The sequence below is a fragment of the Aspergillus flavus genome, chromosome 8, assembly GCF_009017415.1.
Source record: "Aspergillus flavus chromosome 8, complete sequence".
Taxonomy (NCBI): domain Eukaryota; kingdom Fungi; phylum Ascomycota; class Eurotiomycetes; order Eurotiales; family Aspergillaceae; genus Aspergillus; species Aspergillus flavus.
Window position 1 is genome coordinate 477,674 of NC_092403.1, and position 26,277 is coordinate 503,950.

At 47.2% G+C, this 26,277-nt stretch overlaps 13 protein-coding genes across 13 annotated transcripts; 7 read left to right on the plus strand and 6 right to left on the minus strand.

The window, feature by feature from the left end:
- Nucleotides 1-15: 15 nt before the first annotated feature.
- On the minus strand, nt 16-994 carry F9C07_2287020 (uncharacterized protein; the record flags this gene model as incomplete). Its single annotated transcript, XM_041295592.2, has 3 exons — nt 16-266; nt 323-567; nt 639-994. The coding sequence occupies 3 exons, from the start codon at nt 992-994 to the stop codon at nt 64-66; spliced, it is 804 nt and encodes a 267-aa protein (XP_041151603.1). The 3' UTR covers nt 16-63.
- Nucleotides 995-1,538: 544 nt separating this feature from the next.
- F9C07_2287021 (protein-tyrosine phosphatase-like protein) lies at nt 1,539-4,379 on the plus strand (the record flags this gene model as incomplete). Its single annotated transcript, XM_041295605.2, has 4 exons — nt 1,539-1,722; nt 1,791-1,994; nt 2,831-3,090; nt 3,140-4,379. The coding sequence occupies 4 exons, from the start codon at nt 1,539-1,541 to the stop codon at nt 3,911-3,913; spliced, it is 1,422 nt and encodes a 473-aa protein (XP_041151602.2). The 3' UTR covers nt 3,914-4,379.
- Nucleotides 4,380-4,446: 67 nt separating this feature from the next.
- On the minus strand, nt 4,447-4,892 carry F9C07_2287022 (uncharacterized protein; the record flags this gene model as incomplete). The annotated part of the gene is made up of 1 exon (XM_071510870.1): nt 4,447-4,892. Exon 1 carries the CDS (start codon nt 4,783-4,785, stop codon nt 4,447-4,449), a length of 339 nt encoding a protein of 112 aa, XP_071367221.1. The 5' UTR covers nt 4,786-4,892.
- Nucleotides 4,893-5,159: 267 nt separating this feature from the next.
- Nucleotides 5,160-6,364, minus strand: F9C07_2097228 (F-box domain protein; the record flags this gene model as incomplete). Its single annotated transcript, XM_071508890.1, has 1 exon — nt 5,160-6,364. One exon carries the CDS (start codon nt 6,362-6,364, stop codon nt 5,204-5,206), a length of 1,161 nt encoding a protein of 386 aa, XP_071367222.1. The 3' UTR covers nt 5,160-5,203.
- Nucleotides 6,365-6,873: 509 nt separating this feature from the next.
- On the plus strand, nt 6,874-7,923 carry F9C07_2110389 (uncharacterized protein; the record flags this gene model as incomplete). The annotated part of the gene is made up of 4 exons (XM_071509060.1): nt 6,874-6,922; nt 7,180-7,564; nt 7,645-7,787; nt 7,838-7,923. 4 exons carry the CDS (start codon nt 6,874-6,876, stop codon nt 7,921-7,923), a joined length of 663 nt encoding a protein of 220 aa, XP_071367223.1.
- Nucleotides 7,924-8,538: 615 nt separating this feature from the next.
- F9C07_2287023 (cytochrome protein) lies at nt 8,539-11,066 on the plus strand. The gene is made up of 4 exons (XM_041295603.2): nt 8,539-8,753; nt 8,835-9,209; nt 9,279-9,772; nt 9,830-11,066. The coding sequence occupies exons 2-4, from the start codon at nt 9,069-9,071 to the stop codon at nt 10,839-10,841; spliced, it is 1,647 nt and encodes a 548-aa protein (XP_041151599.1). The 5' UTR covers nt 8,539-8,753; nt 8,835-9,068; the 3' UTR covers nt 10,842-11,066.
- Nucleotides 11,067-11,518: 452 nt separating this feature from the next.
- Nucleotides 11,519-13,370, minus strand: F9C07_2173000 (ankyrin repeat-containing domain protein). The gene has a single exon (XM_041287658.2). The coding sequence runs from the start codon at nt 13,274-13,276 to the stop codon at nt 11,615-11,617; it is 1,662 nt and encodes a 553-aa protein (XP_041151598.1). The 5' UTR covers nt 13,277-13,370; the 3' UTR covers nt 11,519-11,614.
- A 676-nt stretch (nt 13,371-14,046) lies between these two features.
- On the plus strand, nt 14,047-15,446 carry F9C07_2287024 (Alpha/Beta hydrolase protein). The gene is made up of 3 exons (XM_071510871.1): nt 14,047-14,499; nt 14,547-14,664; nt 14,712-15,446. The coding sequence occupies exons 1-3, from the start codon at nt 14,314-14,316 to the stop codon at nt 15,332-15,334; spliced, it is 927 nt and encodes a 308-aa protein (XP_071367224.1). The 5' UTR covers nt 14,047-14,313; the 3' UTR covers nt 15,335-15,446.
- Nucleotides 15,447-16,107: 661 nt separating this feature from the next.
- On the plus strand, nt 16,108-18,103 carry F9C07_2247681 (synaptic vesicle transporter). Its single transcript, XM_041295585.2, has 2 exons — nt 16,108-17,520; nt 17,598-18,103. The coding sequence occupies exons 1-2, from the start codon at nt 16,120-16,122 to the stop codon at nt 17,913-17,915; spliced, it is 1,719 nt and encodes a 572-aa protein (XP_041151596.2). The 5' UTR covers nt 16,108-16,119; the 3' UTR covers nt 17,916-18,103.
- Nucleotides 18,104-18,237: 134 nt separating this feature from the next.
- F9C07_2287027 (uncharacterized protein) lies at nt 18,238-22,764 on the minus strand. Its single transcript, XM_071510872.1, has 16 exons — nt 22,458-22,764; nt 22,317-22,410; nt 22,126-22,263; nt 21,986-22,077; nt 21,778-21,932; nt 21,657-21,721; nt 21,474-21,601; nt 21,284-21,401; nt 21,109-21,226; nt 20,783-21,047; nt 20,651-20,705; nt 20,400-20,595; nt 20,264-20,350; nt 20,089-20,216; nt 18,787-20,036; nt 18,238-18,733 (listed from the first exon to the last, which is right to left on the minus strand). Exons 1-15 carry the CDS (start codon nt 22,613-22,615, stop codon nt 19,665-19,667), a joined length of 2,169 nt encoding a protein of 722 aa, XP_071367225.1. The 5' UTR covers nt 22,616-22,764; the 3' UTR covers nt 18,238-18,733; nt 18,787-19,664.
- Nucleotides 18,481-18,953, minus strand: F9C07_12333 (uncharacterized protein; the record flags this gene model as incomplete). Its single annotated transcript, XM_041295574.2, has 2 exons — nt 18,481-18,733; nt 18,787-18,953. The coding sequence occupies 2 exons, from the start codon at nt 18,951-18,953 to the stop codon at nt 18,481-18,483; spliced, it is 420 nt and encodes a 139-aa protein (XP_041151595.2).
- Nucleotides 22,765-23,479: 715 nt separating the features above from the next.
- F9C07_2287028 (uncharacterized protein) lies at nt 23,480-24,757 on the plus strand. Its single transcript, XM_041295584.2, has 2 exons — nt 23,480-24,108; nt 24,180-24,757. The coding sequence occupies exons 1-2, from the start codon at nt 23,715-23,717 to the stop codon at nt 24,431-24,433; spliced, it is 648 nt and encodes a 215-aa protein (XP_041151593.1). The 5' UTR covers nt 23,480-23,714; the 3' UTR covers nt 24,434-24,757.
- A 193-nt stretch (nt 24,758-24,950) lies between these two features.
- Nucleotides 24,951-25,810, plus strand: F9C07_12336 (CipC-like antibiotic stress responsive protein). The gene is made up of 3 exons (XM_071507814.1): nt 24,951-25,291; nt 25,361-25,501; nt 25,569-25,810. The coding sequence occupies exons 1-3, from the start codon at nt 25,279-25,281 to the stop codon at nt 25,736-25,738; spliced, it is 324 nt and encodes a 107-aa protein (XP_071367226.1). The 5' UTR covers nt 24,951-25,278; the 3' UTR covers nt 25,739-25,810.
- The last annotated feature ends 467 nt before the right edge of the window (nt 25,811-26,277 follow it).

Genomic DNA, 26,277 nt, shown 5'->3' on the forward strand with positions numbered 1-26,277 from the left:
GGTCTTGGTATTGATATTGGGATAAGTACGATGCAAAGAAGAGACAGTCCTAGGAAATAGTCTCTAGCTGAAATAGAAGTTAAGCGCCATGTCCTTCCGGATCTTCTCACCTGCCTCGATAATCTCCTCAGCCTCGTGGCGAACACTCCTCCATTTCTCCCTTAGCAATGAATACACATGGTTCAGATTGGATATGTCCAGCTTGACAGTGTCTTTCTCTCCCTCAGCGGCTGTCTGCGTTACACTGAACTGTAACTGCCGGATATCTGGAGAGGTCCTTAGTATAGCCTGATGCGTAGTATTTCATATCGGATAAACGTACCTGGTTTGAAAACTTTCTGATCAACATCATAATAGTAATAGACGTATGTGAACAGATATCTATTGTCAGCGTCAGGCTGAGACGCGATTAGGTCGGTTATAATGTTCAGGATGACTGAAAACTGGGCAGGCAGCGACTCCTGGCCATAGAAGTCTTTAAGCACATCCCGAATCTTTCCATTGACTTCGGCCACTTTTACGTCCGCTGAGAACGGCCCACTGTGGCTGTCGGCATTTTTAACGAGCCTGCAGAAGTGCGTGCTGGTCAGTGAACTGGCCTCGAAATGTCCATTAGACACGATGTTTTGAGCCCTTACCACGTTGTTTCACTGACCTCCCTAAGATGATCAACCACCTTGGCTCGATAGTTGGTTCGTTTCACACGAGAAGCGGTAGCATCGTCACTGGGAAGTGATCCGTCCGCAATCCTGTGGCGGACTTGAACTTCCGTCTGACCCAGCTCCCATGCATTCCAAGACTGGATCTCGTCTTGTAAAGCTTCAAGGTCGGGCTTTCTGTCGTCTGGAAGGAAAGGAATAAGGTAAAAGAAAAGGAGGTTTGGCGTTCCGTAGTCATTTGTGACGTTTACACCCGTATCTTTGAGGATGTTTACATGTTGGTTGTTTGACACAAGGGAAAGATCAACGGTAGGCAGATGATTGTATGCAGACATTGTGGAGGTTTGTCTGAAAGTCCAATTCTATGTCATAGTATACAGTACAACTCATAGGGTTAAATAGTCTAATCCGAGGCTTCTCGCCATGGAAATCCTATAGAGTGAGGCATTTCTTGTTCCAATGATCGAAGTCAGGCTGACGTGTTCTACCTTCACCTTCTTCTCATTGCGTGGGATGTTTCTAAAGCTTAGTGGCTCGCTATACGGAGTCCAGCTAAGCCCTTAGCTCTTGCGGTCTGCAGTAACATGGCTGTTTCTTGAAATATTCCCGGTCCTGCAAAGCAGGTGCATGGTACTGTTTGGGACTGTACACTATGCGGAGGTGATTCGAGTCCGCAGTCAGGGTTGAAACGCTCCGACTACCGTAATAAGGTGGTCGACACCATCCTTACAGAAGGTTGTTCCTGGTAAGCCAACAATCACTCATCACAGACTCTTACGACTTTGATTAACTTCGCGTCTTTGCAATAGGGTTATGCACAATAATGACGTGTATTCCGAGAACAATATTAACACTTCAAAATCCGAGTTTCACCTCAGCATGATCTCGGACATGCTTGTCGGCCTTCTTGACGGCATTACTGGCATATCGAAGACCATCGAAGATGTTTTTAGCGGTCTTGCCAATCTCATCTTCGAGAACAAGAACCAGGTGCAGTCTCGTACTGTCTGGTCGCTGTTCCACGTGTTTCTCTATGATAAAACCACAGACGACGTTAGGACATGTGGGTGTCCAGCCTCTCCCCTATATTCCACTTGACTAAGGGACGATGTTGCTAATGCTCTAATGCAGACTTCCGGATTATCAACTACTCGGTCACTGCCGAGATGGTTGAGTATGTTTCCAACAAGACGACCCATCAAGAGGTTAAAATGGGATTCAACTTCAACATGACCGATCTTAGTCTGAATGAAAACCAGTGGGACAGAGTCAAGGACGATGTTCAAAAGTTCATTGATGATATCTCTGCGAACCAGGTCGAAAACCCGATTGACGGTGAAATCAGTGTTTAAGGCCGTTTGGCCATGAGGGTTCTTTTGAACTTCTCTAGATATATGTTAGTCCCCTCCCGGTATTTGGGATATCTGACTGTTGTGGAAGCTTTCTTTCCACTTTTGTTCTTTATCTGTGTCGGAGCAATAAAAGTCGAGATTCAAGAAATCCCTATGGCTGAGTCAGTTACCGAGCGTAATATTTCAGGTTGCACCGCATGTCGGGCAACTTAGATTAAAGGAGGCCCTTTGTTCTACTTAGACCCATATCCGACAAAGGACTTCTCACATAAGCCATACTGCTGGGAGATGTGGATTCTTCCCGGTCCCGGCCAGTGCGATATTTCCATATATTATAAATATGACGCCCTGCGGGCTCCGCGACGGGCACGTACCGCTGGGAAGCAGCAAGCATTTCACTCTGGGCTAATGTACTGGGTATTTGTCATACGGTAGATAGAGCTTTGGTCCCAGCCGGGCGCATATGCTTTCAAGCTAAGGGACCATGGGTAACAGTCTCCCATTCCCAGTGAAGGTGGATCCGCTATAAAGCAATTGCTCGCCTGGGGAGCTGTCGCTTCTTGTAAACTTCTAGCCGGTTTGCTAGATCCAGTATCTCGAGGAAAACATTCCACCATGTCCATGACACGCCATTGCACGCCCGGCATGGCCCTTTACTTTGTTCTTGTTGCTATATGCCTTTTTCAAATTCAGGCAGCCGTGGCTGAGCCCCGGACTGATAAGCCAGCGTTTCTGAGCTTGAGTTCCACAAGTTCGTTTACCTCTCGGTATAACCCATGGACCCATGAAGGCAATACCAACTAATCGTCTAACTTGTAGAATTACACGAGGAGTATAAGGACTTAGCCACGGGCAAACCGCTTGCGAGTAACCCGTACGAATTCAATGACGAAATATATTATGACGGCGAGTTCAAATCCCAAGAGGTGTTTGAGAAAGAATACCCTTTTGATGTTCGAAAGGACGGTGTAAATGATAGAGACAATGAATACAATGGTGGGCATCCCTACTACAGCGCCTCTACGCTCCCGGGTATAGGAAGCGGCAGCAATAAAAATTTGCCTTATATTGCTTGCCAGGTAAGTGACCATTAATTTTGTCATTACCCCCTAACTAATAATCACGAAGTCGCCGATGAAATTTGGCCGCAGTCACAAGTTCATGTACTGGGAAATAGTATGGAAGGAGGCTATGAAATCGAAACATGGCGATATCATCCTGGTAGATTTGGTGAATTACGAACAAGCCAAGGGTCTTACCAGCGAGACACAAGCGAATGTTATACCGTCTTCCACGAAGAAGAGCTTGAGCTTTTCGCCGCCGACCGTCATGAACACAGAGAAGATAATTCCGCCGTATAAGGGAATATATTCCGTGCATTACAAAGCTAGCAATGGCAAATGGGCACATAGCGATATTGAGTATCGCCAGCTCAGTCTTGAATACCATGACGACTCAAAGACGGGCTCTGGAAATGGCCCACACAACGTTCATTACTTTCACCTCAGCTCTTGGCAGAACCGTCAAGCCGTGGATCCGGAGAAGCTACAATTCCTCATCAACGAGGTAGACAAGAAATTTACAGGCCAAACCATCATCGTGAACTGTGAATTTGGAGGGGGCCGTACAGGTGTTTTTATTGAAGCACGAGAGATGTATCGGGCGACGGTGAAAGCGAAGAGTACTAAATGGTTCTTCTCGTCGAGCGATGATCCAATTCAGGAATATACGAAGGAGCTGCGCAAAAAGCGATCTAACATGATCGACTCTTTTCCACAGTATGAGTTCTTACATACCTGGGCAGCAAGGATGTGGGCCATGACGGCCAGAGACAATATAAACGCCAAACCTGGCCCTGCTGGTAATCCGTCAGGCCAGGGTCGTCACCCGCCAAAACCATGAAGATATGCGCGGCTTTGTTGCCTATAATCGGTATCGAAAATGTCGATGGAACTGTGGGGTGGCGTTCTCAAACCCTGTGCAATGAACCTCGATCGGTTGAATAGCTATATGTTAGCGAGAAGAATATCGGTTAAATTAGGGCTGCTTGGAGGTGAGCGACTTCACGGGGAAAGCGTATCAGTCTACATTGGACTTGGAATGTCAGTACTTGGCCACCGTCTAGGAGAAAATAAGGTGCTCCCTCCTAATATAAGATGGACTTACTGAGCGAGTACGTGTAGATTGAACGGGCTTTGGTGGTCATGGTAAAATATGTAATACTATCCTCTTGTGATACACGGGATAGGACTGGTTGGATCCCACTAATTAGAAATCTCAGAATGAACTTAGGAAGAAGGGAAAAGCTCGTCTTAGCTTCACCCAAGAGGGCTACTAGTCACCAGCACTGCGTAGAAGTGCGAGCTTGTTGCTGGTGCGCCATGATAGCCGGGGACCACAACTACCACAACGCCACTCAGGGTTCAGTGTTGCCACTAAACCTGGTGGATGTTAGAGGCTCTGCTCTGAGAAGCGGAATAGTACACTGAACCAGCCCGTGAGCCAGCGTGAGTGCGTCCGCCCTCGATCAATACGCCTCTGTTGATGTTTTGCTCCTCAACTGCTTGTGCCAATCGCTCAACTTGACGGGCGAGTACCTGGACCGCGTCACAGCATTGGCAATGTTGACTTTGAGGAGCTGGGTCTGCAGCTGCAGAGGCCCTCCCGGTGAATTTACGAATCCCTGTTCTCCAGAGGTACACGAGTAGGGGCGATGTAGCCGATACCCATGTACCGATGGTGCCTAAAATGGCATTGATATCCGCTTCGGTCATTATTGCGCCTGGTTTCAAGAAGAAAGAAGACAAAGATAGCCGAGGATGAGAAGAGAAAAGAGGAAGAGCATCCTGAAAATGAACTACAGGAATAAGAGAGAACGAGCACTCCAGCGTTCCTTCCTTTTCCCAAGCACAGTTCCGCGTCTGTTGCTTTTACGTTGGTTCCCGGACAGGAAGGAAGCTCTGGGGGGAGCCTTTGCCATATCAAATCGTAGCAGGGGAGCATGACGGGCGGCAAAGAGATGAGGTGGAAGAGCAGTATCATTTAAGTACAAAGAAGCAAGAAGCCTCTCTCTGGCATTGTATCCTTAATCCACTGGGCACAACACTTGCTCATCCAGAATTGTCGAAGTGATATGAATAAGGGTGTTTCACAAGCGAGACGGCGAAATGCTATCCCTTACAACGCCGCGAATCAATTTTTGCAAATATGACAGATTGGCTTTTCTGGCCGAGGATAAAGCCATGGTAGTCGTTTGTTGGCCTGCAAAATCCAGCAACCGTTGTACCACCAATCCGTCTGTCTCACGTATCCCCTATCCTCCAAGAGTGACCTATTCCGACCAGTCAGATCATCGAGTGGGAACACAGTATCTCGTTCGAATTGTGAGCGGACATCACTATTAAATGTGGTCATCTCCTGCTTCCGGAGAGACAGTGAGCCTATAAGATGTCTTGTCCAGCGAACATCTGTCGGATCAAGGCCAGGTCCCAAATCGAGCCATTTGGTTACGATCAGGGAAATGCCTGCAGTGCCACAGGTAGTAGCATCGATTTCGTAGTCTAGTCCGCAAGTAACGCAACGATATGTGTCTAAGGCTGGTCGGCGTCCAGGTGAAGACTTTATGGCAGCATCCCAAGCGGCACGGACAATCTGTAAAATATGGTGATCGCCCATCGAGATGTGCGCACAGATCCACTTTCCCTCCACCAGTTTTGAGGGTAATTCTTTTGCCAGTATCCAAGTTTGAGTGCGAAGGCAGAGGCTCGATGCTCGAACAACTTGCACGTCGAATGATACTAATGTGGTAATGGAATTCTGTAACAGCTGGACCTCAACATAAGCCAACGAATCTGTCGATATACCGTGCTCAGGACCACAATGATGCCTCTTCATGGCTAGTTGTAGATGTATGTGTTCAAATCGATACAGTGAGCTCCAGGGTATGCTAAATGGAATCGACCACGGGTTAAAAAGACCCTTATGCTTGGCCAGGCATCTTCTAGGCCAAAATGCTGGACCTGGGGGTGGAATATACTTCCGGCGATGCAAAACTGAGCATACGTGACAATGAATGTGTTCCGGTAGATCTTGGCTCAGCCTTGTGAGAAGGGTGGCTCGGAATTCATTCTCTAATGCCAGCTGAAAACCATTTCCTAGGACACTTAGCAGTCGATTATTGCAGAGGGCCAAGCATACCCGGTCGCACGAAGTAAGATTGTTAGCGATCATGTATACCAGTTCCGTTGGCAGGTGATCAAGGTTTGGGCCCCTGTAGCTTGGCGTCTCGATCTGTATAGGCCGAGGATGCCAGTACGATGACAACCAAGTCAGAATATCTCTAACGATACCCATCTTGTTGAAACCCCTGCAGCTAACGGACAATAGCGAGAAAGAACATGATCCTAAACGCGTGCGGAAGTTATCTACTACACAATATACACGTCATCATCGTTCAGCTACCGTAGGACATGAAGTCAAATTGCTATCATGCATGACGTAGACTTAGGCCAGAAAGGCTGAGGGCTCATGAACGACTAGTACTTCAAACCTGATGTCCGATCATTAACGAGATTAGGGATGACGAGTCTCAAACACAGAGGGGTGAATAATCTGAGGAATTCAAGTTTGGGGCTGTTAGTCTGCTGAATCTCAGGTGCCATATCTGTATTGGAAAGCCATTGTAGGAGCAAGAGAACACTCTAACCTTCCATGATTTGTTCCCTTCAAACAGTCCGTGCTCAAGCTCCACCTCCCGTTTTTGCCGTATAAATAAGCAAGGTTTGCGTTGCCCCAAAACTTTCCGTTTGCCCCATTCTATGGTGGCCCATTATATAGGGCACTTACCCACCAATCACTACCACATGTCTAGTTATGGTAACCTTATTGAGGTTTTGACCGGCGCCCAGATAGGTCTGATGGAGGGAGGATTGTTCCTGATTGAGTAAAGGGCAAGGGCGTAGGAGGCCTGACTAGTTTACCTTACTAAATGTCCTAGGACCACCCACTATCGCTCACCAAATATATAGTCTAAGTGAGCCCCTGGTGCTATCGAGTTAATACTACGCACACTTTCACTTGCATTTAGACCTGGATGACTCTGTGCCTTTTCCTTTTAAGCCCAGTAGGGATGTATTGGACTCTAGTTGTTATGTCCTCATACCTATCAGCTCTAGTAGCTGGTGGATTACCCATGGTTAATTCACCACCAAAGCCTGCTAAAGCTGTGGTACCTGCTTCAACCGTCGATCCAAAGGCTGAAACAGCGAAGTTCCATCATTATTGTGAGGACCTTGTCATGTTGAATCCTCCTAATTGGGAAGCATCTACTGCATACCCAGAGCCACAGCCCAGTTCACGGCCCGGTTCACCACAGCGAAACCGGCCAGCGGCACCAGGTCCCGGCGGTCGTGTACGTCGCGCGGATGGACCACCCCCGGTATTTCTAATGGGACGCTGCAGAATGCCAAACAGCAGAGAACGCCTTGTATCACTCAACCTAAACAAATGCATTGGTTGGGATGATACCCGGAAAGCTTTCACTGCAGAATATGAGTATGTATCGCTACTCCACCTGTCATAGCCACGGTAGCTGTTCTTCCCACCACGTTATATCTAATGGCTAATAATCCCAGCACACATGGAATTGCCAGAGGTCATTGCGGGGACTGCGGGTACAGAGAATACTTTAATTCCGCTTCTGAATTTTCACTGGGTTGCAAGTGTAGCTCGAATGCACGGGACCGCACGCGGTGGGAGGTCAAGGAATTTACCCAGCGTGAGTATCCGATATACATTAAGCCATGAACTGGCTAATTGGCCTTCTAGCTGGCGTGATAGTATTTGATGAGAAGACAGGTCACATGGGCTGTCATGGATATTTTGGAAGTCTCCTGGGGCCCGAGACAGACTAGGTTGCTTCTCTACTGTTATGAAAGGCGAAGGTTTAGTCAATGTTATCATGTCTTCGGGGTAGAGCAACTGAAGACTATGGCAGCGTTCAATTCCTTGGAAAATGTTACTAGAGCAGGGCGATTTGGTGCGTATGTTGGAAAGCGTATCCAAACAGACCTGCTCTTATCCTTCTCCGGTTGAACATTTTTCACTTCTGAATTTGTATAATAGATTAGTTCAGCTGACGCTGTGGAAAGTATAGATACTTCCCTTCATTATCAAAATCATATTGCCTCCATTCCCCTACATTAAGCCTGTTCTATTCTTGATGCGATGTATCGGTGGCTCATTGTGAGTCTACCTATACTGGGCATTGCTGGTGCTCGACAAATATGGTTGACGCATACTACAGTTAAAACTGCATAACACAGCTACGCCATGGTTATCCCAGAGAGTATTCATATAGATCTTATATGGATAATATGTGCCGTAAAACCACCTCATTACTAGTTAGACTGTGCCATAGCTGCCCCATCACCCGTCATGATTACCGTCTTTCGAGCCCGAAAGAGATGGCAAGCTCTTTTGGAATCTACAACAAACTCTGTATAGATCAACACAAGTCATCTATGGACCCTAAGATTACCAACTGCTTTATGGGCACCTTCCATCACAGATGACGAAGCAGGCAAAAGTTTGCGGTTCTACTACATGTATCACCGCATGTGCGAGTCCTCAAAAATAAGTGGTTAAAACATCATTCAATAAGTTGCTATCTTACCTTACTCAGTACTATGAATATTACTCTGCAAGAGTCTGGTTGGTTTGTATCCGATGTCCGTTTCCTCGTCTGTTCAACCGGCGCTTGTGATTAATAAATGGACGGGCTCTGACAGGCTGACAACATAAACTAAATCCAATCCCTGCTCACCTAGTGGTCCAGCGTAGCTCGTCGCTCTTCGTTCCGGTTCATTTTGATTTCTATTGATCGTTTTTCTCCGTGGTTACCCCACTGCTATCCCGATCCCTGCCTATGGATCAGTTCTTTTTCTCCGGGTGCGAGCCGTTGAACTTTGCCCACCCACATCTCCTTCTCTCTTTCGTTCTCCCATTCTCAATTGTCTTTTAGACTCAATTCAATTCTCGTGCTCTGTATACAGCCGTCATGGTGATAGCTGTTTCTGATCTTGTTGGCTCGTATGGGGCCCGAGTGGCCCTGGTGTTGGCCCTGGTGATTGTCCTGCGATTCTTGCAGGAGATGTTGAAAGTACGCCTGCTCTTCTACCGTCTTCGCAAGCAGGGACTAGTATGTTATGGTCCATGGACATCCATTATTCCACAAGACGCTATTAGTTGCTGATACCGACACACGCAGCCGATGCCGAAATGGAATTTCGCAGCAGGTAATCTGCAGATGCTCCCCGATCTAATGAAGCGGCATCCCAAAGGATCGCAACAGTCAGAGGCTTTTACACTGTTGTCCTACGAGTTCGCCAGCTCTGACAATTGCTTCTACATTGACGTCTGGCCCTTCACGAAGCCGCTATTAGTGGTAAATTCCCCGGATCTGGCAGTCCAGGTGTGTCAAACATATGCACTACCCAAGCCGCCCGTCCTGGCGAAGTTCTTTAATCCCTTCGCAGGAGGGCCCAACATCTTTACGACAAACGGGCCTGAATGGAAGCGCAACCGGGGGCTTTTCAACCCTGCGTTCAGTGCCAGTAATATTCTCCAGCATACTCCGCATATTGTTGAGGAAGCAGAAGAGTATGTGGAAATTCTCCGCGAGCATGCGCGTAAGGGCGATACTTTTACATTGGATAAGATGACCTGTGATTATGTCCTAGATATTATCGGACGCGTGGCCATGTAAGTGCCTTCCGTAGCTAAAGACCTGAAGACGAAGACTCACACGACGAGCCATAGGAAAGCACGCCTTCACTCCCAGCGCGGACGTAACCCCGTGGCGGCGGCATTGAGAAGTCAAGTCGAGTGGCATTGTCAAGACGAACAGATGAACCCCTTCATCCGATGGAATCCCATGCGACCTATTATGCAGTGGTGCAACGGACGAACGATGAACCAATACATTGGGGCCGAATTGGACAAACGATACGAGGCCTGGACGCAGAACAAGCCATCGACCAGGGCCAATTCAATCATTGACATTGTGCTCGCTGAGTATATGAGTACACGGCCGGTAAGGGCAGCACTGGATCCCGAGTTCAAATCCTGGGCGACTATTCAACTCCGAACCTTTCTCTTCGCTGGCCACGACTCAACCGCGGCCACGATTGTATACAGTATTTATCTTTTATCGAAGCATCCCGAGATCCTTTCCAAGGTTCGCACCGAGCATGACGAGGTGTTTGGGTCAGATATTTCCGCTGCAGCTGGCATACTCAAGCAGCACCCGGAGCTAATTAACCGGCTCCCATATACTCTAGCGGTTATAAAGGAGACCCTCCGTCTATTTCCAGCCGCCTCCGCGTTGCGAGAAGGCCAGCCTGGTGTCTACCTGCAGGATAAAAATGGCACGAAGTACCCGACCGAGGGATTGTGTATCTGGATCATCCATGGGGGCATTCAACGTAACCCTAATTACTGGCCGGACCCACATGCTTTCAAACCAGAGCGTTGGCTGGTTGGACCAGATCATCCCTTATATCCTCCCAAAGGCGCTTGGCGTCCTTTCGAGCAGGGCCTTCGGGATTGCATCGGCCAAGCGCTGGCCCTACTGGATGTCAAGATCACGCTGGTGCTAACTCTGCGCGAGTTCGACTTCCAGGACCAGTACGCGCATTGGGACCGCCTGCACCCCCGGTCCGGGCCGAAGACTGTCTTTGGCGAACGTGCCTACCAGATTCCACAGGGTGGGTCGCATCCTGTTGACGGGCTTCCGTGCCGGGTCAGCTTGCGGAACCAGATAACGAAATAAGCAAGACGAAGGAGACCCATTGTGCACTAGCAAAGTTCTGGATCGGCATCGGACATGGTTGCAAGCGTCAAATGTGTATGGCAAGTAATACATGTGTGTACATAAGAGGTGAAAAATTAGAAATAGAGTCGGAGATAATGCTATCCTAGCCTAGAGCGACAGGCCAAGCCACGTTACGCTTTGTCGGACCCACCCTAAGTGACACACTAAATAGTCAAAGCTCCGCAATCATATGCTATTATAAAAGAATCATTGGCAAGCAAATGCTAGCTCTGCGGGTCACAAATGGTGGTTCTAATTTCCCAACGACGGAGTACTTCGTAGCATCACCCACGCACATGTGTGAGCCTGGTACGGCTGGTCATGTTGGTTGGTTCAAGCGGTACTTTCTAACCCATATAATGAGCTCTGAAAGTGGAGACCGGGCCTTTTGCCCCGTGCAGCCAACTAAGCAGTGCAGAGAGCCCAAGCCCAACCACCGTAGTCTAGGCTACTCTTCTCTTGCTGCTGTGTTTTTCATTCTCTGGGTCAATACAAAGCTTCGTCATGTACGCCAACCTGGATTACGGTTGCAATAAAAGCGGGTGTAGTCCAGTATTCCGCTGTCACCAAGGTAAGAGGTGCAGCATACTTGACTTACTTAGGATTCTTATATGGCCAAAGTCACATTGGATTTTCTCTGCTCAAACGCCTTGATGAAACATTCTTTGCTATGAGGGTCAATGTATCCGGCAAGATATATCACACTAGGAATAAAGCACAGCTTAACCTCGTTATACCCGACGGCCTCTGCCCTTTCCACTCGATAGTTGTACTCTGAAATCCTCAGATTTCTGCCACTTGGCCCTCGTCTCCAGGAACAATTGCCGCGGCGTCTTGCCAGCTGTATTTGACTGGTCCATCAAATCAGTGTGTCCAGCCTCCTGTAAAATCCGAATCATTTCATCCTGCGCTCTTATCCGCTCAGCCAATGGAACAATACCGTTGCCTTGGCTCTTTCGGGGCCAGATGAACCCAGACATTGCACAATGCAGCGGCGTATTTCCTAATGCATCTTTAGTGTTAACATTAGCTCCAATGTTGACCAGGTGCTGCACCCCCTTGACCTCTTGCAAATTCCTCGCCATTACGTGGAGGGCAGTGTTCCCTTCGTTATCGGCGTGGTGCACGTCGGCGCCATGCATTATCAGGAGGTCTAGCAGAGCAGGATCAATGGGACAACTGGATATAGACGTGAACGCTAATATGTGTAATACAGTCTGTTCCTTATTATCTTTCAACCTAGCATCTGCCCCGCTTTCGCATAAGAACCTAATCACAGTCTCACCCTGACTGGTATCACCTGTATGGGTTCCAACTGCATAATGCAGGGCTGTCCTTCCCCTATGGTCACGAACATTGATCGTACTCAAATAATTGGCCAATAGAAGCTTGAACGTATCGATAATCCGGGGAGTGATTTGATCTTCAGGGAGTAAATTCTCAGTAGACTCGGGAGTACCTTTGGCAGCCCAGTGGAGTGGCAAACGTCCTTCGCTATCACAGCAGGATACCATCGATGTAAATCCCTCACTACCTAGGTGATCAAAGAGCGCTCGGATGCCCGCTGTATTCCAAAACCCGCTAGCGACATGAAGCTTAGTGACATTCCGAACAACGTCCCTTGCTCCAAGCATTTCGAAGTACTCTTTCCTTTCATGTATATCGGCCCCTGCCTCAATGAGCCGTTTTACTAATGTATAGCTAGCTCTCGAGATTGCCCGACCGAGAACAGTGTCGACTGGCTCTGGCATCAAGTTGAACTTCTCCCTGCCCGCGACCTGATCCCGGGTATAACGAGCGGGGGCACCCCTATCTAGCAACAGATGGATCAATTCCTCTCCACGAGCAATACGCTGATCTATCCAACCGCGAGTTGCATGATCAATTCCAGAGGCATCACAACCCAACTGAGCCAGAGAACCTGCAGCGGCCAGCAAGGCCGTCTCACCCCAATCATCCTTCGCATGCACGGACCCAAGAGGGGGTTCTCTGTCCAACAGAAAGCGCACCATCTCAATATGGGCGTGACGGCACGCCACATTCAAAATCAGAAAGCCTCGTTCATTGGGCCGCGCCAAATATGTGCCTTCTAAAGGCAGGATATCGGCATTTCGGTAATGATGTTCAACGAGCACGCGCAGGGCATTAAGGCTCCCACTCTCTGCAGCGGTAAAGAAAGGGTCGCAAAAGGTCCCCATGCTAGGGGCGATAGCAGCCCTAGGTTCTTTTGCGAGGTATCGCGTTAATGTGGCCACGTCGTCGCGCTCGATGATTGCGCATAGTAGTCCATCGTAGTCGGTCTCGTAGAGAATAGAACCGTCTATGTCGAAAAACGGGTCGTTGTCTTCTGTCCATCTGTCGGAGGAGCAATGGTGGAACTCGCTGTAGGCCATTTGTGTCTTGAACAATGACAATTGCGGCTTGGGGTGGAGATTTGTTGGCGATGAAAAGAAGGACAGGGAGGTAACAGAAATAAATGAGATGACGCTCAGCACCGCCCCACTTAGTATTCTTCTAGTGAGTCTGTCGATGTTACCTCATTTCCTATGTTACTAACATTTTATACTAGTACGATTCATAGGACTTGAATAGCTATAGGTGCCTATGCCAAGCTTTGAAAATCATACATTCGTTTCTCCAGTCTTCGATTTGTTAAACGCAACGATCTAACTTCGTTATAACGAGACGTGCTGCTTGGTAAAAACACAATGTCACCAGCCTACATAAGCCCTTTTCACTAATGGGAACACTCACAGCCAAACGTGACTTTCGTATTCATTGCTGAATTCATAATCAGCATAGCCTTCAGTCGGCATCGGTAAGTAGAACGTGTCCCGATTGGCGGCCAGGGTGCCGGCGTTTAGGATCACAATGATATGGGGTCAAATCCAAGCCACGTCGAATCCTCAAGATATATATGAATTCAAGATATAATGGCGGCCGAAAGTAATCATGATACCTTTGCCTCGGAAGTTTTTGTCCAAGGTAGCTTTCGTTGATGCGGGTATGTGAGTATTACAGGGCTTGAATTCTCCCAGGCTTCAACAAAGGCATTGATCCTGCCCTTACCTTCACCGTCGAATTACCACAAACGCGCGTTTTGATGAGATGAATGGAAACGCTCTACAAACTTCTGACGACCAGAAAGAATTCCATATGAATTTTCACACTGCGGAATATGAATTCCATCATATAATAATAGCCTGGTTGACATGACTCCTATTACCTAGGTCAATCAAGGTGCTTCATGATAGTAGAGCATTGTTTTTGTGTTAGGGTTTGCCCACTCGGGGTGGCTTTCTCGGAACCGATCAACTCCAATCTCTATCAGGCCAATTTTCACTGTGCCATAAACCAATCATCCATACCACGATCGTCATCCTGGAGCGTTCACTGTAGCTCCATAGTCATATTCTGATTTTCGTTCAATATGCCTTTGGCAGATGTGATTCAAAGTTTTATCGCGCAGTTTGGAAACCATTGGGGCCCTCCTGTGAATGCAGCTTGTGAAGAATACTTCGAGTCATGCCATGCAGCGCTGCCAGAGCCTCTAGATCCAGTTTACGCCTCTCAGAAGAATGTCAAGTACGGAGAGCATGAACGACATCGATTGGACGTAAGTAAGTAAGAACAGACCAAATTGCGAGAGATTAACCCTGGTAGATATACTGGCCACAAAGCATAGCAAAGACAGAAAGACTGCCCGTTGTCGTGTATTTCCACGGGGGAGCTTTCAAAGTGGGTGACAATGAGATTACCCCACATTTACACGCGAATATCGGTATCTCCTACTATCTTAATTCTCTCGGAACAATTCTGACAACTTAGGAAAATTCTTCGCGTCCAACAATATGATCGGAATCCTGGGCACGTACCGTTTACTACCCGAGGCTCGGTTTCCTGACGGAATGGACGATGTCACTTCCGCGCTACGATGGATCAAGGCTAATATTCATGAATATGGAGGGAATGTAAATGGCGTCTTTGCCATTGGTCAAAGCGCTGGTGGGGGACATCTGGCCATGGCGTTATTTTCCGGCCGATTACAACAGCAGAACGCGATGCCCACAGGGGTGATGCTCCAAAGTGCGGCTCTTCTCTATGATCTGTCGCAGGAACAACGCCGGACGAGTATGATTGCTTACTATGCTACGCACGACTTGGACCGGATTTTGGCACAATCTGCCTTAGGGTTGTTCAATGAGCTGGTCACTGCTGAGACCATGATGCCGGCGTTATTCGTGACAGTCGCAGAATTTGACTTTCAAGAGTGTCTGCAAGGGAACCAGAAATTCGTGCGGGCCTTTTCGAAACGGATGAAATATCTTCCAACCTATCAAGTTCTGCCAGGACATAACCATGTTAGCTATTGTTTGTCCATTGGGTTACAGGGGGATGAAGTTGGCCCGAGGATCGTGGAGTGGGTCAGAGACTGCTTGTGTACAGAGTAACTTGCCTAAATATTTCATCAGGTATAATTTCAAATTGAGTTCATAGTTTATTCCCACTATGGACAGGATATATCAGAGTTTATAAAGAATCTACTCGTTGTCAGGCCCTGCTGCTGGCTGAGTGTTTTTGACTATTTGAGTGAAAACAAACTCTCCAAGCTTCCTTCACGCATCCATTCCCGGTAAGAAGCTTCTTAAAGACACGGCTCCATTACAAGTGCCACTATATATCTTATAACATTCTGGAATTATCCCGAGTCTAACTTGCCAGATGAGCACTAGCTAGCTAGTGACAGGTTAGACGCCAGACTATTAGGTAATATGTCCGTAAATCCGTGTTGCATTGTATCAGGCCCAAGATGCTCATGTGAAATGCCATAATATGCGCTCAAAGATGGTTTGACTGTTTTTCTGCAGCATCATCTGCTCTAAGTCCGCTTAATAATCGGGGGCGTTTCATAGTGTGTGAGTTGCTCATTGGATAGCCTGAGGTCCGATAACGGAAGCTGCCGAATAACGCCTTCATACTAGGGCTTTTCTCTAGTGTTCTTGCTAGAACCATGTAATTCAGTCCAAGGTATGCAATTGTAGTCCGTATTCGTCCCCCGGGTCTAATATTCGTGATGTAAAAGTGACTAATTTTCTCATCTGTGGTAAGTAGAGCAGGGGTCGTGCAATATTGTGCATTATCCTCACGCTCATATATATACTTGAACAGAGAGAATACATTTTCATAAGTAGCGTCTCATCTTGTTTTCTACTATTTGCCTTCTCCCCTCCCAACTATGCAGGCATATCTCCAATACCGCTCAATTAGGAATGATGTTCGCAGACAACTCGATGATCTTCCCGACCGCGCTCGTGCCAGCCTCCGTGATGGGATGTTTCGGCCTGAAGTCACCGATGGTCTCGATCCAAGCAGTTCCCAAACATCCTCGTCGCTGTACTCACCACGGCAGGAACCAGTATCCCATGGATTGTCCTCCCCATTGCCAGGTGTTGAGCTGTTAGAGAAAACTGATGATCATGAAAACCACTGCGAAGTCTTCCTCGTGGGCTGGGACCATGATGAAGATCCCATGAACCCTCGCAATTTCACTGTCACTACACGTGTTATGGCAACGCTCATCGTATCTGCCTTGGCTTTCGTGGTCAGTGCCGCGTCATCCATTGAGTCTGCTGTCCTACGACAAAACAGTGCCGCCTACAATGTCAGCGAGGTTGTCGCGTCTCTAGCCACAGGCATTTTTCTTCTTGGCTTTGCAGCGGGATCCTTAGTGTCCGGGCCTCTATCAGAGATTCTTGGCCGAAATATTGTCTATACTGGCTCTACGTCTCTGTTTATGGTTTTTGTTATGGCATCTGGCCTAGCACCTAATATTGGAGCCCAGCTTGCCTTCCGGTTCTTGGCGGGTGTATTCGGCTGTCCACCACTCACTTGTGCAGGTGGGACCGTCGCTGATCTATGGGACCCCCTTGAAAAGACACTGATATTCCCACTGTATGCCATTCTTTCGTTCGGAGGCGCTGTTCTCAGTCCAGTAATTGCGTCCTATTTGGGCCAGGGAACACTCTCGTGGCGCTGGACCAATTGGATAGTCCTAATTATGGCTGGTTTGGTTTTAGGTCTGGTCGTTCTTTTCCAACCTGAGACTTACAGTCCTCTTCTTCTCAAGTGGAAAGCACATCATCTACGGCAGCTGACTGGAGACCCGCGCTATCAATCCAAGTTGGACCTTGACCGCACATCTCTTCTGTCCCGCATTGTTACAGCTTGTGGTCGACAATTCTCCCTGGCTATGTATGAGCCGATCATTCTTTTACTTGCCTTGTATATGACGATCCTGTACATTGTTCTTTTCACCTTTTTTGACGGATACACACACATCTTCAGCGATGTGCACGATCTATCGCAAGGACTGACAAATATAACTTGGGTAGCGATGTACGTGGGCATCATGCTCGCAGGGTTGATTGTGCCGGGAATGTACTCAAGCATGAAGAACGCTCTGAAAGAGGAGATCCCATCTAGGGATGGCAATGGCAACGACAACGGCGCCTCCTCAAACGGACAATCCCAACCGACAAAGTCCCCCTCACTTAATCCAGAGAACAGGCTCTGGTATGCCATGATAGGCGCCCCGGCAATTCCAATCAGTCTGTTCTGGATGGGCTGGACAGACTATGTAAGTCATTGAGCTGTCAGGCGCCAACCCTCCCACTCGATCCATTTAACGCCACTAACACGAACGATGTTCTTTAGAAAAATATATCTGTTTGGTCTCCTATCGTTGGATCGTCTCTGTTCGGCTTCGGTAGCATCTGTATGTTTATCTCCAGTTACATGTACGTGATCGACGCGTACGAGATCTATGCTGCCTCGGCATTAGGTTTCATGACTGTCACCCGCTACTGCGCTGCGGGCGGTATGACTGTTGCCGGGGTTCCATTTTATAATAATGTCGGGGTGCAATGGACTTTGACGATCTTGGGTATCATTAGTGCTGTGATGGTGCCGGTACCCTATATATTCTGGAAGTTTGGGAAGGTCATTCGTGGATGGAGTCGGTATGCTGTTTGAGTCATCATTTCATCCGTTTAATGCAAGTGTTAAAGAGATGGTGCTGTGCTCTGGCAGTTCTGAAGGGGCTGAGAACCTCCACTCTATGAATCAAGATGAGGAAGGTCTGGGTTGACAATAAGGAAAGATAGAACTGGACCGTTTGTAAAAGTGTGGAGAAGCTCAGTATGAAGTTCAGCCTTCCTTATAGACATTTACAATACTGCCCAATAACTATATCTGTTCGTATTCCAGTATGAAATCTTTTCCCAAGGCCATGGAAAGGAGCATTGCCCACATTGATACTTGAACCAGCTGTAGGAAATGAGAGGTCCACCATTAACCGAGATCACCACGATACATGACACAGACCATAGTAAAGGAAATAGTATATATAAAATGATCACACATTAAGCTAATTAAATGCTATGCTGAAAAACTCGACATGAAAGATCATACATGATTCAAGGAAAGACAATCATCACCGCTTCACCATAGATAATAGTACAGGCCACAAAGTCCCCAGTACCAAGACGCCTCTCGAATCCTTCATGCAGCAATGTATTTCGCGCCAAGGCCACACCGATCAGACCTTAACCTCCATAACACCATTGTAGCTGCAACGCTTAAGGACACCTTCCTGGGGGTTTTCCTTGCACTCCCACTTGCTGCCAGGGGCATCTTCGCTGAACGACGCCTGGCCTATCTCCTCGATTGAGTCAGAAACCCGCTCGATCTCGATGGTGAACTTGTCGAAGTCTTTGACTCCGCCCAAAAGCCGGATGTAGTAGTTGTTGTTCGCGCAACGAGCATTCGAAGGGGGGGTTGAGTTGGTGGACCTTTGTATAAGGAGTTAGTATAAGTAGGTCTTGGGTCAAGTGTATGCACTCACCACTTAACAGCGCAGTCAGTTGGAGTATCCTCAGGGTAGTTGGGGTCGGTGAGAGAAAACTGAATGTTAGAATCGCCGAGCTTGGAGGATTTCGCTGTCAGTCCAGTGAGTTTTAGGGATTCGCTTCGGACGTTGAAGGGGCTTGCCAGTGCAGTGCTGGCTGCCATAAGGAGAGAGATGGCAGTGAACTTCAGTATGAGGGAGTGAATTGAGAGGTTGTATCTAGGTTGGATATAAGGAGATGTAGAGAGTGTGGCTTTGAATTGCTTCGGATGCGTTGGGGTCTTTGGTTTGCTAGATGGGATATCGTATCTCTGCTGGAAAAAAACAACCGTATATACCTCTGATGACTTTGGTAGCTTATAGGCCTGAAGCACCTTTTGATATTCCATAAATAGACAATGTCAACAAAAGCCTGAGATACCTCATTAAGGCCAGCCAATATAGTTCGTATCCAGAAACAGCTCATGCCAAGAGATGGCTGAGTAGGGCTGTATGTGCTCAATAGGGTATCTTTTTGGCCGATCATGCTACTTTAGGGCGACTTAATGTATGATAATCAACTGTTCGGCATGTCAGAGGGTGATTGCATATTGATTGTTTGGTTATTGGCATAATTCTCATTTTCCAGGGGCAAAGAATATAGAGTTGTTCAAAGGTGGAGGTCTACAGGTATTTTAGAAGATGTTAAGTGTTAACTGTAGTTATAAACTCCTATAAATAAACTATGCTACCGAAATGAGGCGATAATCGGACTCGCGTTCAGCCACTTTTTGCATGATACTATCAACGTTGCTTTATCCTTCGGCACACCAGTCCGTATCCTTTGGGCCTTGGCCTTTGGTTCATAAGATCAAATCCAGTTAATGATGTATGAATCAAGTGGGAACATCTGCCTGGTCCACCATTTCAAGCACCGTGAAACGAATGCGACCTTCATTCGGAACACTGTATGGCAATGCTCCAATCGACTTCGCATCGTCCACGCCCTCACCTGGGTTTTGACCCCGCAGCGACAATGCGATAATACCTTTTTGCCTGCCATCCGGACCGTACACCAACAGACAACATTTGTCCCCATTGCGCATGGGTCCCTCTCGCTCTTGGTCGCGGAACTCGAAAAGTGTCGCCTCGTGCTTGGGTCCAGCTGCCAAAACCGTTATCTCTTTCCCATTTTGGTTGAAGAGAATGGCGCGAAGCCATAGGCCCCTTTTGCGGTTGAAGATCTGGTACCTCACTCCATAGTGTAGCTATTTGTCTGCATCAGTACATATTTCTATATAGTTCTTCTAGGAAACGCACGGCTGGAGCTTGATTCAAGAGGGTTTCGACCTCGATGTCATATACAGTATCGGTGCTGTTGTCTTCAAATGCCAATCCAGGGTGGCCACTATCGTAGAGTTCCTGGATCGCGTAGGGGATTTGATAATCTAATCAAATTAACTGTGAACCTCTCCTTGTTCCGGGTTGTACTTACTGGCCCACTGGCCTGATTGTAAACCTTTTATGGCCGCAAAGGGGTCCTTTGTAAGTTCGTTGGTGTACAGCTGAGTCACTTCCTGGCCTGTTCTGGTTAGTATGGGTTCGTAGAGATAGACTACAGAGGATCATACGAATTCTCCACGCGTGGTGGAGTGATAAATACTCGGGCTTGTTTTTGTCTGCCCGTTGCCATGCATCCAGGCCAAGCCGGAAGCTGACCGTCTCCTTCCTTCGAGTGATTTCAGCAAGTTTGTTGAACCTGTCTGGGACATCTTCATAGCCGGGTATTCGGCCGATGAAATCGCCCAGAGGGATGACGTCTTCTTGCTAAAGGATATTAGCACCTGAGATAGTGGAGCTATCGTCAGATCGAGTGAAATACCTTGATGACACGCCAGTTTTGAAACGGAGCGACCGTAGGACACCACGCAGGAGGGCTATAATATAGAATTAGCATAAGCCTTGTGTGTGTGTGTGTGTGTGTGTGTGTAAGGTAAACAAAAGAGTGACTTGCTTGTTGCAGAGAAGGGTATCACCGCCCTGGGCTTGCCATGAGATGGAGCTCTGCATACTCCGTCTGGCATCGCTGTCTTGGCCCGACTGTCCATTCTCTTGACTGTAGCTGGCACTACCAGACACAAACTTGGATGAGAATGAGGCACTAGCTGAGATCTTCATCTGCTTGGTAGCTTCACTTTCGCTACTGGTACCCAACGTGCTGAACTTTTCCGATGAAAACAGTCTCCCACCGAGTTCGACGCGCGTGGCGAAAAAGTGGCCTGTTGTTGCGCGTGTCAATAATGCGAGATACTATTTGCCGTAGCGTTGGATTTATCCTACCGTATTTATGGTGAAAGGCAATCAGAGAGTTGACATCCTTGACCCTGATAAGATCCTGGCTACATTCATCGGATAGTGCCAAACTGTACTCATCCAAATGCAGCACCACTCGAGGGAACTAATAATACCAGATTAGATGAGGGTTAAAAGAGTACAATGCCATATTGAAACATACATTGTAGGTGATGTTCATAGTGCTGCTTTCTGCCGTACTCTGCTTGCTCAACGCATTGCTTTCACTCGAGGAGAAGCCAGCACTGACAGCGGCACTGAATCCAAACGCTCCTCCTTCACTAAGAATTGTTAGCATACCCATCTAAGGCTATATGGAGACTGTTATGGTTCAAACGTGGATTTAATCATACATAGAAGCTTCTGCCTCAATAGAGGAGAATGAACTACGAGCCATAGCCGTTGCCACAGACGACTTAGTCTCAAAAGTATCCACGTATGAATCGTCTGCCACCACAAACCGTGGGATATGGAATTGTTGCTACTGAATTAGCATCACTCCATCGTCATCGTCATCGAATCAGTATAGAGCTCACCTCAATTTTGACCTCTGAATCCGAAATTTCATGCGGCTGGAACTTTCTCGGTTTCAACACAAAGGCTACACTTGTTAAACCATATCCAGTTTTAATAGGTATGGAATTTCTTTTTACATACCACTGTATGGCGCACGTTCAATCCGACGGAACTTGAGCTTTTTGCTTCCATCGGACGCTCGGCCCAGATTGGAAAACACCAATCGAGAAGCGCTTGTGAGGCTATTGTTGCGGATGACAATATTCCACTCCTTCTCTGACATATCGGCGGGGTTGCTATGACAGTGAGTAAACTCAAGAAATATAATCGATCAATCAAGGAGCCCTACGTGGCATCTTCGCTAGCCTCCGCCACCCAGTCGGCCTTGTTGAAGGAGCTGGTGAGCTGGTCTAGTGAAGCTTTGAGCAACTCCGGTTTGTCCTGAATGGTCAGCTGAGTGTAGAGGTAAGCAGTGTGATGGGGACGTACACTGAGTTTGAGGTTGAGTTCTTTCTTAAGAGTTTCCTTGGCTTCATCACTTAAGCCAGTGGTAGTCTTTTTGCTCTTAAGGTAGACGTAGACATTGTAGATATTCTTCTTTTTCTTATCATCGCCCTCCTCCTTGTCCTAGACCCAGTGAGCGTTTTTATTGTAAAGTATGGCTAGATCCAGCGACAAACCTCTCCTCCCTCGGATAAAATATCCACATAATCCGAGAAGGACGAAGCATCATTGACTAGAGCTCCAGACGGTGAGCAAAATGAACATCCGACCCTATGATACAATCAGCGCAATCCAATGAACAGAGACAGGAAACGTACTTGCTAGCATCCAAGCCACCGTTCTCAATGAGCGCCGACCGCACGTCGGACAGCTTCTTGCTGCTAATGTCAAAGTCCTTCAAAGGGACACAGTTCGTTCTCTTGACTGTGTCATCTTTGGCGTTAAAGAGGTTGACATCTAGGCGGATGGCAGCCATGATTTTGATTCAACAGTATGAAAGAATTGACAGCTGGGGTGAAGACTAAGAGAAGAGAAAAATTCCCACTGAAGGATAATCTTGACTTTAAATGTTTTGGTTTGGGCTGGCAGCTGGCAAAATGACATTAGCACCCAAGACTCTTCAGCTGTCCAGCTAGTAGTCAACAAACCACAGCTGAACCCCGCGATCTACATATTTAGAGCCGCTGATTGGTCCTGTTAAGACGAAGATCGAACGCCAGTGCCAGAAGGTGGTAAAGGGGTGAGTTGTCTGAACTCTACACGATCCACTCCGGTTATGATAGGTCGGATTCCCCATTCTTCAGTTTTGGTGGCTTATCGTGGGCTCGTCTAGCCCAGAACGCATGTTCAAAACATGTCCCAATTGTGCCAGTTGTTCCAATTCTTGGTGCATGTCGTCTTTTATTTTTCTTTCAATTCTCTTTTATTTCGTTGCGCAAGTTTCCGAAGAAGCAGTCTTTTTTTTTGATGCTTATTCATGAGACTGCTCTCTATACAGAAGTATCTACTCAATTGTACGGGATATGTGCAGCGCGCTGGTGGTGGAGAGGAATGTTGCCCCAGAAGATGCGATAATATATATTTTTTTGTCTAAATGTGTACGTCTATATTGTGAAAGAGGTTATTCTAATATCAGTAGTTTTCGAAAATCTTTACAAACATGTCATAAGGGGAGCTTCCCAAAAGTTAGCGATATAAGGTATACTCTACTGTTTAAAACCACTATATATATAGATGTTTTTTCTTTAAAAAAAAAGATTCGAGTCTTCAGATATATATTGCAGAAATAAGAATAAAGATTTCGGCTAAACTACTCGGTAGCACGTTATCCCGCATTCCGATATCATATACTTGAATCGTTTTATCTTGATGCCTACAAGGCTACAACAGCTACACTGAATATTACACTCAATATCTGCACTCGATGAGAAGTATTTCTTGTTTTTTGAAGTCGTCAAATGCCATCAAGATGTCTTGACACACATTCAAAGATATTTAAGTCGTAGAATTCCCCTTTCGAACTAATAAAAGCAGACCATCTCTTTTTTGTATCTCATTCTACCCAATCAAGCACCATGACTACTCCCAGCTACACTATTCGTGCCGTCGAACACTCTGACATTCCTGCGCTGGGTGAGCTTCTGTACACCTCCAAGCTGGCTCTAACTATCAACCGCCTTTTGTTCAAAAACTGGCCCAATGAAGCTACCCAACGGCAGAACTACCTCGGTGCATTGGAAGGCATCGACGTGGATTCACCCAAATCACGGACTGTAGTTGACAACGACACTGGTGAAGTCATTGGCCATCTTGCCCTTAACCGCCGCCGACCAGTAGAGAAACTGGAACAGTCCCAAGGGGAGACCAAAAAGCCGTATCTCCCTAACTTCTTCGCCCCTGAAGTTGTGACGGCGGTGCTGGAAGCAGTTGCCACCATTAACGAAGAAGTAAAGACCTTCGACCGTTATGGTAAGCATCTATTTAAAGTCGCTCCCTAGTAATCACTTGATATGGTGGTTAATGTGCTTAATCTTCGTCAGAGATTACATACATCGTTGTGAAGCCAGAATACCGTCATCGTGGTATTGGAAAGAATTTGATGGACTATGTGTTCAACCAGGCACGGTCTGCAGGTGTGCCTGTTGCCGTCAACGCTGAGCCGCAGATCTATGAGTTTTTCAAGAGATATGACTTCCATGATACGAAGCATGTAGATTTCGATCTTGCTCAATGGGCTCCGCCATACTCGGGCTTTGGCATTTTCAGGTTGGCCGGGTTGATATGGCACCCTTGATGATAATGGTATTTTACAATCAATGGAGATAGCTCGTAGTGGAAGATGTTGAGACCATGGGATTTGGGATATCGGAAAGATAGGTACTACTTTTAGTTGCGTTTTCAAGCATTTATAGCCAGATGGTCATACTCTTTCTTGGCTTCAATCTCAAGCCTTAATGCCAAGTAACACTAAGCCTAGTAATCTTGACGGAACAACAACTCTCCGATACCGAGTATTGTATGGAACAGTTAAGTTAAAGGAATAGTATACTGTAATCAATTATTTCCTGGACCCTAGTAGGTATCTTTGTATAAGCTGTAGGAATACTATTTCAGCTCCGTGGGTGGCGACTCCTAATCGGCTTACGTACGGGAATCGTGCTGTGGCTGTGTTGTTGTGTTATTATTATTAGTGTCGATCGGAACAAAGTTCCATCGGATGCGTTGTTTACCCCTCAGCCCTCAACCCTTAACCCTTAACCCCCCCTCCGTGAAAACGCTCTATATGGCATAGGGGCTCAACCCCTCTTCCTGCAGGCCCCTGAAAATGGCGGAATGGCGTGAGAATGGCTCCATCTTTGCCTTGTGGATGCTCAGCTGAGAAGCGGAGACCCCTCTTGATCCAATGAAAGAGGATGCCCATGAGAAGGTGGATATCGTCGTGGCCCGGCAGTGGATACAATCGTATCTCACCGCAACGATCGATTTTTGGGCTGAATGCCGATCTATTCGGTTCGAGTGTTTTGGGATCTATCTAAATAGCCCCTCTGCCTCTCTCCCTCTCCTTTTCTTTTTCTCTCTCCTTATCCATTACATCTTTTTCTGATCTTTCCCAGACAAGACCACTTTCATCCAAACAAAATGGGTTTCTTTGGTACGTTGTTCTTTCACTCGATATCCTCTTCCTCTCAATGTTATACTGACTGTAATCACTGTCCACTAGACAACGACCACGAGAACGCCCAACACCACAAGGAGGTCTACCAGAAAGAAGGCCATGAGGGACACTGGTCCCACGACGCCATCGGCGGTGCCGCTGCCTACGAGGCCATGAAGGCCTTCAACGACCACCAGGCAAAGAACGGTATTGTCACCAATTGTCTTCCGGTCAATTTGTTCACGTAGGCTGATTCTATTCTTCCCGACCATAGGAAAGCCCCAGGACCATGCCCAGGCTAAGCAGATCGCCGCTGGCCTCGCCACCGCTGCTGTCACTCACCTCTTCGAGACCAAGGGTCTCAACTTCATTGACAGGGAGAAGGCTGAGTACCGTGCCAAGAAGGACGCTGAGGAGGCCATTGACCGTCACTATCAGGGTTGATCTTCGCCGTTGACTCTTGACCGTCCATGATGTATATACCATGAATATGAATACCAATTAACGTTTAAGGCGAAATGTTCTTCTGTTTCTCCCCTCCTAGATCGTAAAGAGCTGAAGCTCTCACTGCGCTATCTTCTCTATTCTAATCCGCGATTCTCTCTTGTGCCAATAATCCTTCAGCACGAGTTACCGGTATTAAACGAATAGCAAGGAAGCTACAACGGCTAAAGCCACGTATGTCTCTGCAGGGTTAACTGATGTTAACAAATTCACTAGCGAGAACCCCGAGGGATCTCTAGTTTAGGCTCTTCTGAATTATCTGAATTTGAGTATTTTTGAATCTTATCAAGGGAAGTTAAACATGCATCAGCTGGAAGGCTGTTTTTAGATTTCCGTTTAGGGATATAGAAAGAGGGGCAGCATTGCCGCCACGTAGTTCCACTTCAACCTCGGATCCTCAGCCAGCTTCAATTCCGTTCTCTGGACATGTTCCTGGAATGAAAAGCGACTTGGAGAATGTCATTCGAAAATACCAGCTG

Coding starts and splice junctions, on each gene's coding strand:
- F9C07_2287024 (XM_071510871.1), top strand. CDS start 14,314: ATGCCTTTGGCAGATGTGATTCAAAGTTTTATCGCGCAGTTTGGAAAC. Junction 14,500..14,546: donor ATGAACGACATCGATTGGAC/GTAAGTAAGTAA, acceptor TAACCCTGGTAG/ATATACTGGCCACAAAGCAT. Junction 14,665..14,711: donor ACATTTACACGCGAATATCG/GTATCTCCTACT, acceptor CTGACAACTTAG/GAAAATTCTTCGCGTCCAAC.
- F9C07_2173000 (XM_041287658.2), bottom strand. CDS start 13,276: ATGGCCTACAGCGAGTTCCACCATTGCTCCTCCGACAGATGGACAGAA.
- F9C07_2287023 (XM_041295603.2), top strand. CDS start 9,069: ATGGTGATAGCTGTTTCTGATCTTGTTGGCTCGTATGGGGCCCGAGTG. Junction 9,210..9,278: donor GTCTTCGCAAGCAGGGACTA/GTATGTTATGGT, acceptor CGACACACGCAG/CCGATGCCGAAATGGAATTT. Junction 9,773..9,829: donor ATTATCGGACGCGTGGCCAT/GTAAGTGCCTTC, acceptor GACGAGCCATAG/GAAAGCACGCCTTCACTCCC.
- F9C07_2247681 (XM_041295585.2), top strand. CDS start 16,120: ATGCAGGCATATCTCCAATACCGCTCAATTAGGAATGATGTTCGCAGA. Junction 17,521..17,597: donor GGATGGGCTGGACAGACTAT/GTAAGTCATTGA, acceptor GATGTTCTTTAG/AAAAATATATCTGTTTGGTC.
- F9C07_12336 (XM_071507814.1), top strand. Junction 25,502..25,568: donor CGACCACCAGGCAAAGAACG/GTATTGTCACCA, acceptor TCCCGACCATAG/GAAAGCCCCAGGACCATGCC.
- F9C07_2287027 (XM_071510872.1), bottom strand. CDS start 22,615: ATGGCTGCCATCCGCCTAGATGTCAACCTCTTTAACGCCAAAGATGAC. Junction 20,351..20,399: donor CCACCACGCGTGGAGAATTC/GTATGATCCTCT, acceptor TAACCAGAACAG/GCCAGGAAGTGACTCAGCTG. Junction 20,217..20,263: donor ACAATCAGGCCAGTGGGCCA/GTAAGTACAACC, acceptor TAATTTGATTAG/ATTATCAAATCCCCTACGCG.
- F9C07_2287028 (XM_041295584.2), top strand. CDS start 23,715: ATGACTACTCCCAGCTACACTATTCGTGCCGTCGAACACTCTGACATT. Junction 24,109..24,179: donor AAAGACCTTCGACCGTTATG/GTAAGCATCTAT, acceptor AATCTTCGTCAG/AGATTACATACATCGTTGTG.